Source organism: Notechis scutatus, chromosome 6 (genome assembly GCF_049901735.1).
Source record: "Notechis scutatus isolate UNSWTSFEM ecotype Mainland chromosome 6, rNotScu1.2, whole genome shotgun sequence".
Lineage (NCBI taxonomy): Eukaryota > Metazoa > Chordata > Lepidosauria > Squamata > Elapidae > Notechis > Notechis scutatus.
The window spans coordinates 50,427,649-50,441,029 of record NC_142014.1 but is presented as its reverse complement, the minus strand read 5'-3'; the positions used below and the strand labels follow the sequence as shown (position 1 = coordinate 50,441,029).

General features: G+C 34.9%; 1 protein-coding gene across 1 annotated transcript in view; it reads right to left on the bottom strand.

Annotated features, from left to right (window-relative positions):
- Nucleotides 1–6,693: 6,693 nt before the first annotated feature.
- Nucleotides 6,694–13,381, bottom strand: part of UBN2 (ubinuclein 2) — a 64,023-nt gene continuing 57,335 nt past the window's right edge. The window contains exons 16-17 of the mRNA XM_026694673.2: nucleotides 11,587–11,676; nucleotides 6,694–8,555 (exon numbers count right to left, since the gene is read on the bottom strand). Of these exons, the coding sequence (XP_026550458.2) occupies nucleotides 8,509–8,555; nucleotides 11,587–11,676 (137 nt within the window). The 3' untranslated portion in view covers nucleotides 6,694–8,508. The remainder of the gene's footprint in view (nucleotides 8,556–11,586; nucleotides 11,677–13,381) is intronic.

Genomic DNA, 13,381 nt, shown 5'->3' with positions numbered 1-13,381 from the left:
TTAACAGCTATAAGTTACTAGAGTCACTAGAACAGGGGTCCCCAAACTTGGCAACTTTAAGACTTGTGGGCTTCAACTCCCAGAATTCCTCAGCCAGCTATTCTTGAGGGGTGCTGTGAGAAACTTCCAGCTATCGTTAAAAGCTACAAGACATTTGCTTGTTCCCACTTACCTATTTTCCACCATACCTATGGTCAATTCATTAGTCATCATATAGGCTGTGGCTCTTTTTTTTTTTTTTTTTAACTTTGTGGATTTATTTTGGTTATTTTGGAAACAAATTATATTAATTTTTGCTGTAAATTGTTTAATTACATTTTTGAAAAATAAGCATGTTTGTTTTCTAGATATCTTGCACATTACCAAATTAACATATGCAAAAAAGTTTATAATATACCAACCACACAGTGTGTATGTACATTCCTCTTTATTTAATACAGCACAGACACATGACACGTACAAAAGAAAAACACTCATGAAACTCCTGTCACATTTAAAGACAGGCACATCTACTCTCAGTTTGAACGTTCAAACTGATCACTTCTGATCAAATATCTGCTAATTAACTATAGATGGATTCTCAGTCTCCAGCCAAAAGAATAATCCACACCCTGTTTGAAAAAGTGAAATTGAGACAGTAATTCCTGGATTATAGAAGCAGGAAAACCACTGAAGAAAAACCACTCTTCTATAAAACTCAACCCATGAGTTTTTGGAGCAATATGCTATTCACCATTTTAGTTTCCAGGCCCATGATATGATAAAATGTACGAAGAGGAAAGCATTTGTTTCCCAGTTAATTTAACTCTATTTTGAAACTGGAAAGGACCTGAATATACATTCAGAACTGGCATAGGCTTTTTGTGGCAGCAGCTTCCCTTTTTCTGTACTCCAGTTTTACGTGGAAAGTAAGCAGGCACCAGGTCTTCTGATAAAGAGCCTAACATACTTTAAAACAGATATTTATAAAAAGGAGAATGAAAGGGTTATTTACAATATTCATGGCTGGTGCAGTACATCTTTTAAGACACACTATGTTACAATCTTTCAGGTCCTGAGATTATTATGGAAAAAATAATTCAAATATTGTGTTTGGAATAATTGAAATAGGAGAAAAAGATCAATTCATTCTTTTAAATCTTTCAGGTTGGTAGAATACATTTCTGTAAAAAATAAGCCAAAAAGCAGTTGGCACAAGTAACTAAATGTGTATAATTATACAAGCCCTCTTATTGAGAGCAGCTACATATTTGTTGCATGGAAAACATGTCACAAGGAAGACAAATATTCTTCCCACATGGCTCAAACCTTCCACTAATTTTAGAAATACTTAGGTTCAAAGATAGAGCCAAGCTATACACAGAACAGAATAACTGCTTCAGATATGTTTCCTAGACATGGATAATTATAGCACCACTAACTTGATAAAAATAGGTACCTTAAATAAGTCTATAGAAAATCTATAACCATGTTCCCAAGTATCAGTGGATCAATTTTGTCAATAAGGACATCTCCTTGTTTTGTATGGCTAACCAGGTATTTTTTTAAGCTTTTTTGCTGAATATTGAGAAATTATTCAGAAATATTGTTTCCATCAGGAGAAAAATACTAAAATAGAATTTCTAGATTTTTTTAAACTTGAAACCTGCACTATTGTTAGAATCAATTTATGAAAAGCATGTTCTTTTCTAGAATGACAAGTTCAGCTCAATGTTTCATATTTATAATCACATCAATGTCCAACTGCAGAATTTATCTTACAGTATAGAAAATCCTAACTTTATGTTTTTATTTTTAAATTGTGATACTTAGGTACAGAATATGATTAAAACATGTTTGAGAGATGGATGCAATTTGTAACACTGCTCACCAATTTAAATTAAATTTATTTTAAGCAAATGTTCTTGACTGAAAATACATGCAAAAAAGTGCAGCAGCTTCCACAACATGATATTTAATCCTCTGGATTCTTCAATCAACTGCTGAAAGGCGCCAAAGAAGCTATATATTCAGACCACTTCTCTAAAGAAGAATCTATGTGAATGATCTAATTAACTAATTGTCCTCTCTTTGTACAGGTGAAATATTTATTTACTTACAGATTTACTAATTTCAAATATGAGATTGTTCTTTATTCCACATCTGCATCTTTGATTATAGTTAGTAAAAGGATATCACCATCAGATTTTGAAAACCTCCTAGTCTCTCAGAACCCTATCACTGTACTGGTGAAAATGTTCCTGCTATTTAAAATTTAATTTCACTTTTACAAAAATATTTTCATACTACACACATTCAAAAAGCTTTGTCATGTTTCTTTGGGTAGATAATAACAATAGCCAGGGGGAAATATCTGTAATACTAAACATGGAGTTTTGTAATAAGCAATTTTACTGACTACTAAAATCAAAATAAAGCATTACAGAGAAAGGCAGTGCTGAACATAAAATGCTACTGTACTAAAGACTTTAAGGTCTGAGAGCTCTGCCTACAATCTTTACTTTTAAATTAGCTGACTTTTCTCAACTATTCCAATGTGTGATGAGATAATCAAATATTTTCCCTTTTACCACACCAAATTTAAATGTCTAATGTATTGTAAAAGGCAAAATTTTATAACACAAGGTGTACATTACTTATATTGTTTCAGGAGCACTGCAAAGATTAAAGTATTATATTGGGATACAAAGCTCCAGAAATGTGTTTGTTACATAGAACAAACATATTTCATTGAACAAAAATTGCCCCAGAGAATCCTAGTTTTCTGACATGGCTCAACAAAATATAATTCAATTAAAAGACAACATTGCTAATTATCTAAATATGGGGATGGATTCAGATTTAGGTATCTGCAAGAGGGCTGGCAGAAGATTTTTCTAGGTCATCAGATATTCCTTCTCAGCTCTTCATATTACAGTTTATCCTACAGTTTATCTATATTATTTGTGGTATCTGAAATGATTGTTATAGAGGCATTCACTTCTGCCAGTCATTTTTCCAGATACTTAAGCCTAGATCAAATTCATATCTAAATGGATTATTCTAAGTGATTTCTTCAAGTGTCAACACAAGTTTCTCCAACTTCTAAAGATTGTTAAAAGGCGTATATATACATAAAAAACTAAGCAATAGTGTCCTGAGAAATACATTCAGAAAATAATTCTTAAAAATTAGGAACAAATGGTTCAAAGTTGTAAAAACTCAATTTTGAAAACCAAATATAGTTTACAATAGACTTCAGCATGACAACTGATCCCTTTCTTCCTAGTAAGAATTTTCTTTCTATAAGGAAGTTTTTTTAGACTCTTGCAGGAAATTCAACCTCCTCTTATCTGTTACTGCAATTAGAAACATGTTAACTAATTACATAAAATACTTTATATTCCTCAATCATACCAAATTGCTTTATCTGAACAAAAGATAGTTCTTTAATTTCTAGCAGAATTCAATATTATTTTGAGTATTCAACCATCCATTCAGAATTGATTTGAAATAAAATGCAACTTTGTTTTAAAGATCAGTAGAACCTTAATAATAATATATGGTAGTTTTAAAAAGTGAAAAGTTTTATAAATACAATAAAATTTTAAAATATATGAATACTTATTTTGATTGGTGGGTTGCATTCTTACATTTGTCATAGACTTTGGAAAAAAACAGGGAAATCTTGCTGTGTTTTTTTTTTGTTTAAAAGTATACTGCTATTCTTTGATTTAGCCAATTTGTTACTTAAAGCAAAATTTTGTTTTACAATGTATCTAAATATATGTATCTGAGCAATGCAAAGAAGCTCTCACTGTATTAGGTGCATGGAAAACTAAAATTTTAATTTAGAAGATTAAATTACTGTCACCATCAACAGGCAGCTTCCTAGGGTGAAGCATCTTAGGCATCAGAGGCCATATGAAAATATTTTTATTGCAGAAATATAAAATATTTTATTGTCTACTAGTCTGTAACCATTCAAATATAAATTATTTATAACATTTTTAATGTGAAGAAATATTCTGCTCTTTCTCTGTCACAGGGGAAAATGCCAAATTTTAGAATGGCTGGTTTAACATGATTATTAGACTGATATTTTAAATTACAATCTGAAACTCCAGTGGAAATGGCTTAGTGTACTACCAACCACTTCATTACAGTTGCTCAAATACACTGTTTCTAAATTGTGCCAAAGTTCATTTTCAGAAGTAAACATTAATACTACAAAAACAAATTTAACATAAGGAAAATATTGCTGTGTGCAAAGAACAAGCACATAAGAATGAGAGTTATGCAACAGCAGTCACAACATTACATGTACTGAACACTAATTACAGAAGAGTAAAGTTATTTTAACAACATAAAGTCATTTGGGCAGGATCAAGGACTTTCCAAATACCTCCAAACACTTTAGGACCTCGGAATATACTTTGTGGGGATAAGAGGGAACAAAAAGAAAAGGCACTTAACCAAAAGCCTGTATCAAGTAAGTATCTCCTAAATGGCATACAATTATAATTGCATAAACATTTTATGATATCTATTTATTATTCTAATCTTGGTGTAAAGTGTTTGGAAAATAAAAAGTGTTCTGTGAACTCCTAACATAACAAATTATGCAAATAGTTAGGTAAAAAAACTTTCCAAAATTTAACATGATTTTTTTTCCTGTACTACTATTCTGAAAAGTTCAAAAATAAGAGTATAATTATATCACTTGTCAACATTCCAAAAAACTAACATCCTAATTTTTTTCTGGGCAAACAGTTCTAAAAATCACTGTGTAAACTAGATTTAAATGTATTTATAAATATAATCAAAAATATTTTAATGAATGTAGCAGCAAACATAGTAAATAACTGTGAGTCCTAAGAAACTATCATCTGATTATGATTCAATGTAACTGATGGTAGCTTGGGATTTGCGAATTATTTTTATATCAACTGCTTTGGATCAAATGGAGAGGCTAAATGGAGGCTGGATTAGTCAGCTAAGAGTTTGAAGAAGCAAACCATGATTACCTGCCCCATTCATAGCCTACTGAATAAATTAAACCATTATTTCATGGAAACAGATGTCAAACCCACAGCACCCACACCTGAGATTTTGACTCAACATTCCCATCTGTTTTGCTGGAGACAAGACAATATAAAAGGCTGAAAAAGGAATGATTTTAAGCCATCATATATTACCTTGGGGATGAAAGTATGCATTGTTAAGACATTTCTTTGTTCATTGTTTATATCCTTTCTCCATACTTCATAAAGATCCAAGATAACCTAAGGAATTGCTAACTGTCCCCATTGGGACAAGAAACACATAATTTAAATGATTCTAAAATTCAAAACCTGTATGTCAAAATTATTGCTTATATTTGAGGCTCAGTGTATGATCATTATTTTAGCCCTAAGTCTCAAAAACAATTTAAATTCAGAAATGAAAGCTTTACCTTTTATTGCTTGTGAATACTGAACAGATTTAACATAAGAGCTATTTAACTCTCCAAATACATTTTAAGACAAACTAGGCTGTTAAAAATACCTAAATTAAAAATTGCTGTGCAGGAAGTATATCTCACTTGCATTGTAATGGCACTAATATTCTATCTACTCTTTTCAATTCTGATTATCTTCTTTATGTCCTTATGTCCATTGTAGAGAAGCTCATGGAGGTATCGTTTTATTAGATTTATTCTAATCATAAAATTCTTGTTTTATTGAGAACATCAGGAGCAATTGTCTTCTATCACTTTTTTCATAGCATTATGTCTCCAGATACTCCAGTTTGCTATTAAACTGAAAAGAGCTGAAGTCTCTTCATATATTTAGCAAAACAGAGAGGCCCCAATTGCATGCCATGTAATAAGAATAATAAATTCAAATCAATTAATGTGCTTTGATTAAATTCTACATGAGAAATATTGATGAGCAACAAGAAAACCACTTGTGTTATTTGGATTTATGAGAAAATTTTCAAACTCTTTTAACATAAACCGTTTTCTGCCACCATGTTTTGCTTTAAATTTATGGGAAAACAGAATCAGAAACATATAACTCTGACTAATTCTATTCTGTACTGTGTATTGTTTCTAAAAGAGAAAAATAGTTTTACCTTTCACACTTTCTATCACTTTGTATATCAGGGAAAACTAAATCTAAAAGTTATTAACTACTTAATATTTAGTTTTCATAATGCAATATGGAATGTCAGGGTCCTAGTATGCCTCTTTCTTTAAAGAGAATTTCATTTTTATGATATTTTAAAAGCATTGTTTCAAATATATTTTTTATTTTAAGTCTTTTCTTCCAAAGGTATTTTTTTTATTTATATGTGCGTGTGTGTGTACATGCTTAAATACACAAATCTGAATTTGCCACAAGGAAACAACTTATGTAACAGTAAATCTTCAGTAAGAACTGTATATTTGGCTATTTGTAGGATATGCTCATGGAGAACATTTTGCTTACCTTTGAAATGAAAGTAAATCAATCAAGAAGATAAAACTAACCAATTAATATTGAAGGGAAAAGGAAGGCTTTGTGAATGCAAAAAACATTCTGAACTTTGTAGTTTCTTCTATGAAACTATCAGTTATGTTTTTTAAAAGCCCTTTGTTTACCTTCTATTCCAGATTGATTTGACTCTATTTTTAATCCGTATTTTGTGCAAGTTTTTTTTTAAAAATTAATAGGGTCAACCCAACATTCAGTTACTATGTTTATATTATATATTATTTAAATATACACATGTTTTACAAATATGATAAGTAATCTGAATCAGTAAGATTAGCTACCTGGCTTTGTAAGATGAAATAACATATCTCTGTAAACTTAATAACTAAATACATGTCTGTCACAAAACAGCAGAAGAATTATCTTGGCCACCATACAGTAAAACTATATGCACATAAGAAGTAGAATTTTATAGGAAGCCATAGATATTACTGAGTTTCCTACTGTAGGAATTAATGTTGATCAACAGACACAGCTAGTTGTCTTTTTAAAATGTGGTTTCCTTTTAGAGCAGCATTAGAGATTGTAGTTGGAATCAAAGAAGCCTCCAGCAAAACATGCTGGCATATGTACATATTTCTGCTGGATGATGACCATATCGCCAGAAATGTTTAAAAAAACCCAACTCTTACTAAAAAATAAAATATCAGATTTAAATTAAAGAAAAGACTTTGGTTTGGGGATTAAACTATGATTTCTAGATTTGACCTCCATTGAAATGTTTACAACATAATGTGACATTGTTTTGACTTTTTCTCCCAGAATTACATCCTCAAATACATTTCTTCTGCATTAATTAATTGAGTGCAATATAAAGCAGTTCCTACATTTCTTTCCTAGACTTTTAACATAATGGTTTCAAAATCAAAGCCAGCCTACAAGTTGTATGTTCAAGCAACAACAAATCAAGTATCTCCCAGCTTAGCAAATTTAAAGAATACTGGGAATAAGAATGTTAAAGCCTAAACAGAAGGCACCTCAACTATACTCTTTGGAGAGAGCTTTGAACAGTTCTGATAAAAGGTCTTACTTAAAAGCTGTAAAGAATCAATACAGCACATATCTTCTCAAAGCTAATAGAAGAGGAAGAAGAATCGGAAACTATCTTCCCAAAGGAGAGAAACGGAATATTTCTACATTCTATCAATATATGAAAAATAAGGCAACTCTGAAATGGTTCAGCAAATCTAAAGTGATAAAATAAACCTTCCATCAAAGATACTGAAAACAAAGGTATGCTCTGATAAAGCCAATTCATGCTAATCTTATATCTGAATTTTTGATACTAAAAGGAAGATTTTAAGTTCCACTGAAATGTGCAATTACAAAACACTCTCCATTTTTTAAATCTTTATCTGAAATAGAAAATTCTCTGTCCTGATCAGTTACAGTATCTAGGGAAAATATTAGCCAAAGCAAATTAAGTATAATTTTCAGGCTCTTCAAAGAGCAAACAAGCAGCCTTGATTTTGGGTAGAGAAAATGCGTACTTCCTTTTAGGCTGATATAAAACACTTTTTCTCCTCTATACTTCACCTTATTCAAACTTGCAGAGAATGTTTCTAACTGTTATAGCTTGTAGACTTTCCTGAAGCCTCCACATGGCTGAACAGGATGGATGGCCTTACTTGCATGGTGGATACAGATGTTTACTTTAGTTTCCTTTCATAGTTCCTTCATCAGACATCAGCCTGCAAAAAGGTTTGGGGTTGCTGTAGGTTTGACAACTGAACCTGTTTGGCCAACCCTTTCTGAGACAATTGGGATAAAAGGCTTTGAGAACTGTCCTGAAAACAAAATCAAACTGTGAGTTTTTTTTAATAAGAACACTTTCCTCCTTTTTCTTCTCTCTTTGATCAAGTATTTTTTTTTGTCCTCACCACAGTGCTTAGGATCAGAATATGTAAACATTGACAGAAACAGCAGCTCTGTGTCCATGTAAGCACTTTCCCAACTGGTCATTCTCCATCAGCAAAGTAGAACCACATTTACTCTCTTACTTAGCAGAACATCACTGGGGTTTCCTCTGTAACTTAGCATCCACTTTGCTTTGGCCATCTAGAATTGAAGATGAAAAAGAGAAAACAATTCATAAAAGAGAAATGATGATTTATTAAATTTCTCCTATCACTGCAATCATACAACTTTTGATGGTACACAAAATATAGAAAATAAATATCCTTGGTTAAAAAAAAAGCCTGAAGTATAAACAAGCAAGCACATAGATAGCCACAATCAATCATCAGCCCAGCTAAATTGAAGAAACATTTAAAACAGGGGTGTCAAACACAAGGCCCGCGGGCCAAATCCGGCCCGCCAGACCTCGTCTGATGGCCCGCGGTGCCGCCGCCAGCCTTGCAGCCTCCCCCTTTTTTTTTTTCAATGAATTTACTCCGTGCCTGCACGGAGTAAATTCATTTAAAAATGGCTCAAGTTAAAAAAAAAAAATTTACTTACCTTCCGGGACCTGGCCCGACTTCTTCCTGCCCCGCACTGCTCCTGGGTGTCGGACGTGACGTCATCACGTGACGTCCGCCCGACATCTCCAGGGATCAGAGGAGCGCGGACGCCGCGGAGAGGAGCAAGAAGAAAGAAGTAAAAGAAAGAAAGAAGTAAAAGGTAAGTAAAGTAAATGGAGGGGACAGATGGCTGGGCACTATAAAAGGGGGCAGTCCAACAGCAGCCTGAAAGCGAAGTTCCAGGATGCGACAGTCGCGACTTTTACCGTCTCCTCCCCTGCTTTGATGCCACAGCTCCGACTTCAAGCTGCACGTGTTCTGTCCATGTTTGGGAGCACTTATCTATGTGAACAGATGTTTTCAGTCATGAATCTGAACAAGACCAAGCTCAGATCACGCATCACTGATGATAACCTCCATGCTGTTTTGCGGATTGCTACAGCACAAGACCTAACGCCAAACATCGATGGACTGACCTTAGGAAAACGATGTCAGCCATCTAGTCAGTAAAGTTAAAAAAAAAGTAATGCCTTGTGTTTTCCATATGTTTAATAAACAGTGTTTGGCAATATTTGTATGTTTAAAAAAAAATTAATGTTTGTTACCAAAAAACATTTTTTCAATACATTGTACAATAATTGTACATTTGAATATCTACTTGTCATTATTCTGACTATGTTTCTGCTTTCAGAGCTAGTTATTACTTACATTATTACAAAAAACAGTAATAATTGAATGCAGTGACATTAATTTATGATAATAAAGAGTGGACACGTAGACCTACAGATACAACCGGCCCTTTGATGGGGACCAAACTGCTGATGCGGCCCCCGATGAATTTGAGTTTGACACCCCTGATTTAAAAGATCCCATGATAGTATCATTTAAATACTTAAGTTAATTTACTTTTGAATACCAAAGGGAATCCAGCTTTTATGGGAAGTGTATTTCATAATGTGGAGGTCATGAAAGAGAAACAACTTCTCCTAATTGCAGTCCCCCCCCAACTTTATAAAACTAAAGAACTGCAGAATGTAGATATTATCTGGGCAACTCTATCTGGAGAAAGTTTTCTTAAGGTAACTTGGTGTTAAGCTTTGTAGATTAAAAAGCTTAATTTTTAATTAATTAAATTGTACATAGAAACTTACAGAAAATTAAACCAGGGACCACAGCACAGGTACAATGTGTTTCTGACTTCTACTGCCAGTTAACAGGGAGATTGCTGCCTTTTTCAAAGTCATTTTTAGAGGCAATCTCATGTAAAGTGTCTGTCTGTTCTATAGGGTAGATCAGGCTCAAAAATTAATGTCAAGCAAGCATTACTCTTACTGCAACAGATGCAGTAAAAAAAATCTTGCAAATCTGATCTGCTTCCTCTTTCCCTCTAGCTCTGTGAGAACTAGAGAGGAATTTTTTTTTCTCACATTATTTTCTTCACCTGAGCTCAAGACCCTTTTATCTGATAATTACCTTCCTAGCATCTCTTCCTCCTGACCTTCAAGGCCTTTCTCTCTTCCCACTACTGTGTTTCCCCAAAAATAAGACCTGGTCTTATATTTTTGGAGGCTCTGAAATAAGCATCAGGGCTTATTTTGGGGGAAACACCATTTCAGGGTAATCCCGCAAAAGAGGCGGCAAGAGCGCGGGGACCAATGGTATCTGACAGTAGCTGCAGCTCACCGATCCTTTGGTCGGTGGACTCTGGGCTGCGCAACCTGTGCAGCGCAAGTGAGATGATTCCCTGTCCAAGCAGCAGGCAGAGGCAGAGGTTCAGGGTGGAAGGCAGGCAATCCTGACACACTACACAGGCCGCAGACAAGCTGAGAGAAGCAAAGATGACTCTCCCATGGCTGCCCACCTATTCCAGCCCACCAACTCTAGGCTTTCCCGTGGCCTGTGCGGCGCGTCCAGATCGTTTGCCTTCCCCCTGCACCTCTGCCTTCATCTGCTGCTGGTGCTGTATGAAGACAAACCTCCCATGGCCGCCTGCTGCTCCAGCCCATTGACTCTTGGCTTTCCTGCGGCTCACAAGGCGCGTCCAGATCGCGTGCCTGCCCTCCACCACTGCTTGCTGCTTTGACAGGTAATCAATTCATCTTTGCTGTGCATGTAAGAGGCCATCAGATCAATCTTTTTTCCTCCACAACTGATTTGTTTAGGAAGGAATGGAACAACATAAAATAACATCTCCAATCCCCCAAAATTAGGATACCATAGTCAATGGTACCGAAGCCCATCAATGTGTAATAGGATCAGAAGAAATACATATTTTCCATCTAGGGCCCAACAAAGGTAAATAATCAGTACAACAAACACTGTTTTCATTCCAAGCCCAACTGGAACCGTGACTAAAGGGATCCAAATAGTCTGCTTCCTTTAAAGCATTCTAAAATGGTAATTTCTTAACTGGAAGATTGACAACTGCACCTGAGAATGCTCAAGTCAAATTAGACTTGTAAATTACAGCATCTCTAAGAGATTCACACTGAGTAAAGGGAATCCCACCATGCCATTGAGAAAGTTGTTGCATTGTCAAAACTGATCTTAAGAAATTTTTATCACTGTAGAAACCGTATTGTGAGACAGCTGGCTTCTCTTTAGGAAAGTGAGAAAATGTGTTTTCTTACCTGAATAAGCTTGCTGCAAATGAGCAGGCAGAGATGTATGAGACAGTGCTGCTGAATGCTGAGCTCCTGACTGTAAACCCTTCAATAAATCTGTCATGGCACACAAAAGGAAAAAACACACACATATATAATCATAAAATTAACATGATCATAGTTTTCGGTGCCTCTCTGTAGACAGTAAGTTTAGTTGTTTAATGGTGTAGTACTGAAATTTGGGATTTACAAATTCAAGTGGATGACTTTAAGCCAATCATTATCTTGCCAGTCCAAAACTACAAGATTGGTCACTGATGATGTCAATTGAATTGAACAGAAATACATGTTCTTCACAGTCACAATATAGAATGTGAAAAGTATGAAAACCTTAAAATTGTCAAAGTGGAAATGAAGCTTACAATACTGGATGCCTAAGGACAGTGGTGGGATTCAAATTTTTTTTACTACCGGTTCCGTGGGCGTGGTTTATTTGGTGGGTGTGGCTTGGTGGTCATGTGATTGGGTGGGCGTAGCTTGATGGTCATGTGACTGAGTGGGTGTGACTTGGTCATGTGACTGTGTGCGTGTGCTTGGTGGTCATGTGACTGGGTGGGCGTGGCCAACTCAATGTCACTCACATCAATGGGTGCCTCACCTGGCCCCTCCCCTCCCAGCCATTCCTTGTCACCCAGCCTCAACTTATCTATAGTTCTGTAAAAATGTTGTTCACCTTTTTTGACTTTATTATCTGCACACGAAAGATATACTTTCATGGACCATTGAAAGGAGGAAATGGCTCACATGCTTTACTCAAGAGTGGGATAGGCAACAAGCTTTTAAGGGGCTGCCACAAGGAAAGGGGGACAATGTATTTTCCAAAGAAGCAGAATGCAAACAAGAAGCAATGGATGGAAACTGAACAGAGAGAAGGAACCTAAAACTAAGGAGAAACTTCCTGTGAGTGAGAACAATTAACCAGTGGAACTGCCTGCCTCCAGAAGTTCTGGGTGCTCAATCACCGGAAGTTTTTAAGAAAAGACTGGACAGTCATTTCTCTGAAATGGTATAGGGTTCCCCCCAAGGTCCCTTCTAAGTGTTATTCTGTTATTCTGACACCTTTCCCAGGATTTCTACTCAAGAGTTTGGCATCCTCAGTTTTTGGGTAGGCATTGTTTTGGAAAGAGATTATAAAATGCTGGACTCTCCACTTGAATCTATTTGAATAGCTGTCTTTGCTTCCATAAATTGAACTAAATTTGGATTAATTAAATCATTAAGATTTGAAACAACGCTGAAAACTAAGCTGAGGGCACCATCAACTGGTGAATGGAATATACCAGACCTTTACAAGTTTAGATTTTTTTTTAAATGAGAAAATTAACAAAATTCATCTGGAGGACTGTGGTAATATTGACTGTTCTATACCTAGTTATTTTATAATCACTGAAGATTCTATTATAGAAGACTTTTAAGTAAAGCAAAGTGATTTTTGATTTGCGAAAGCTTCCTGGACTATTGAAATGGACTTGATTAATAATCCTGAGATGTAAAGAACTATGATTATTGAACTTGCTGAGGACTAACATTGGACTGGAATATATTGTTTTTGGACTCGAGTAAGAGTGCGACTTATTAAATTAAGACAAGATACTCCATCATGGGGAAAGGAGTGAGATTTCAAGAGAAATGGTGTTGATGTTCCAAAGCATTAAGGGTACTGTGGAGAAGAATCACAGAGAGATAAAGTACCTAATGTAAGGCATATATGGGAAAATGTCCACAATATGGACTTTGTTGTCTTCAAAAGAGTGGCCTGTGT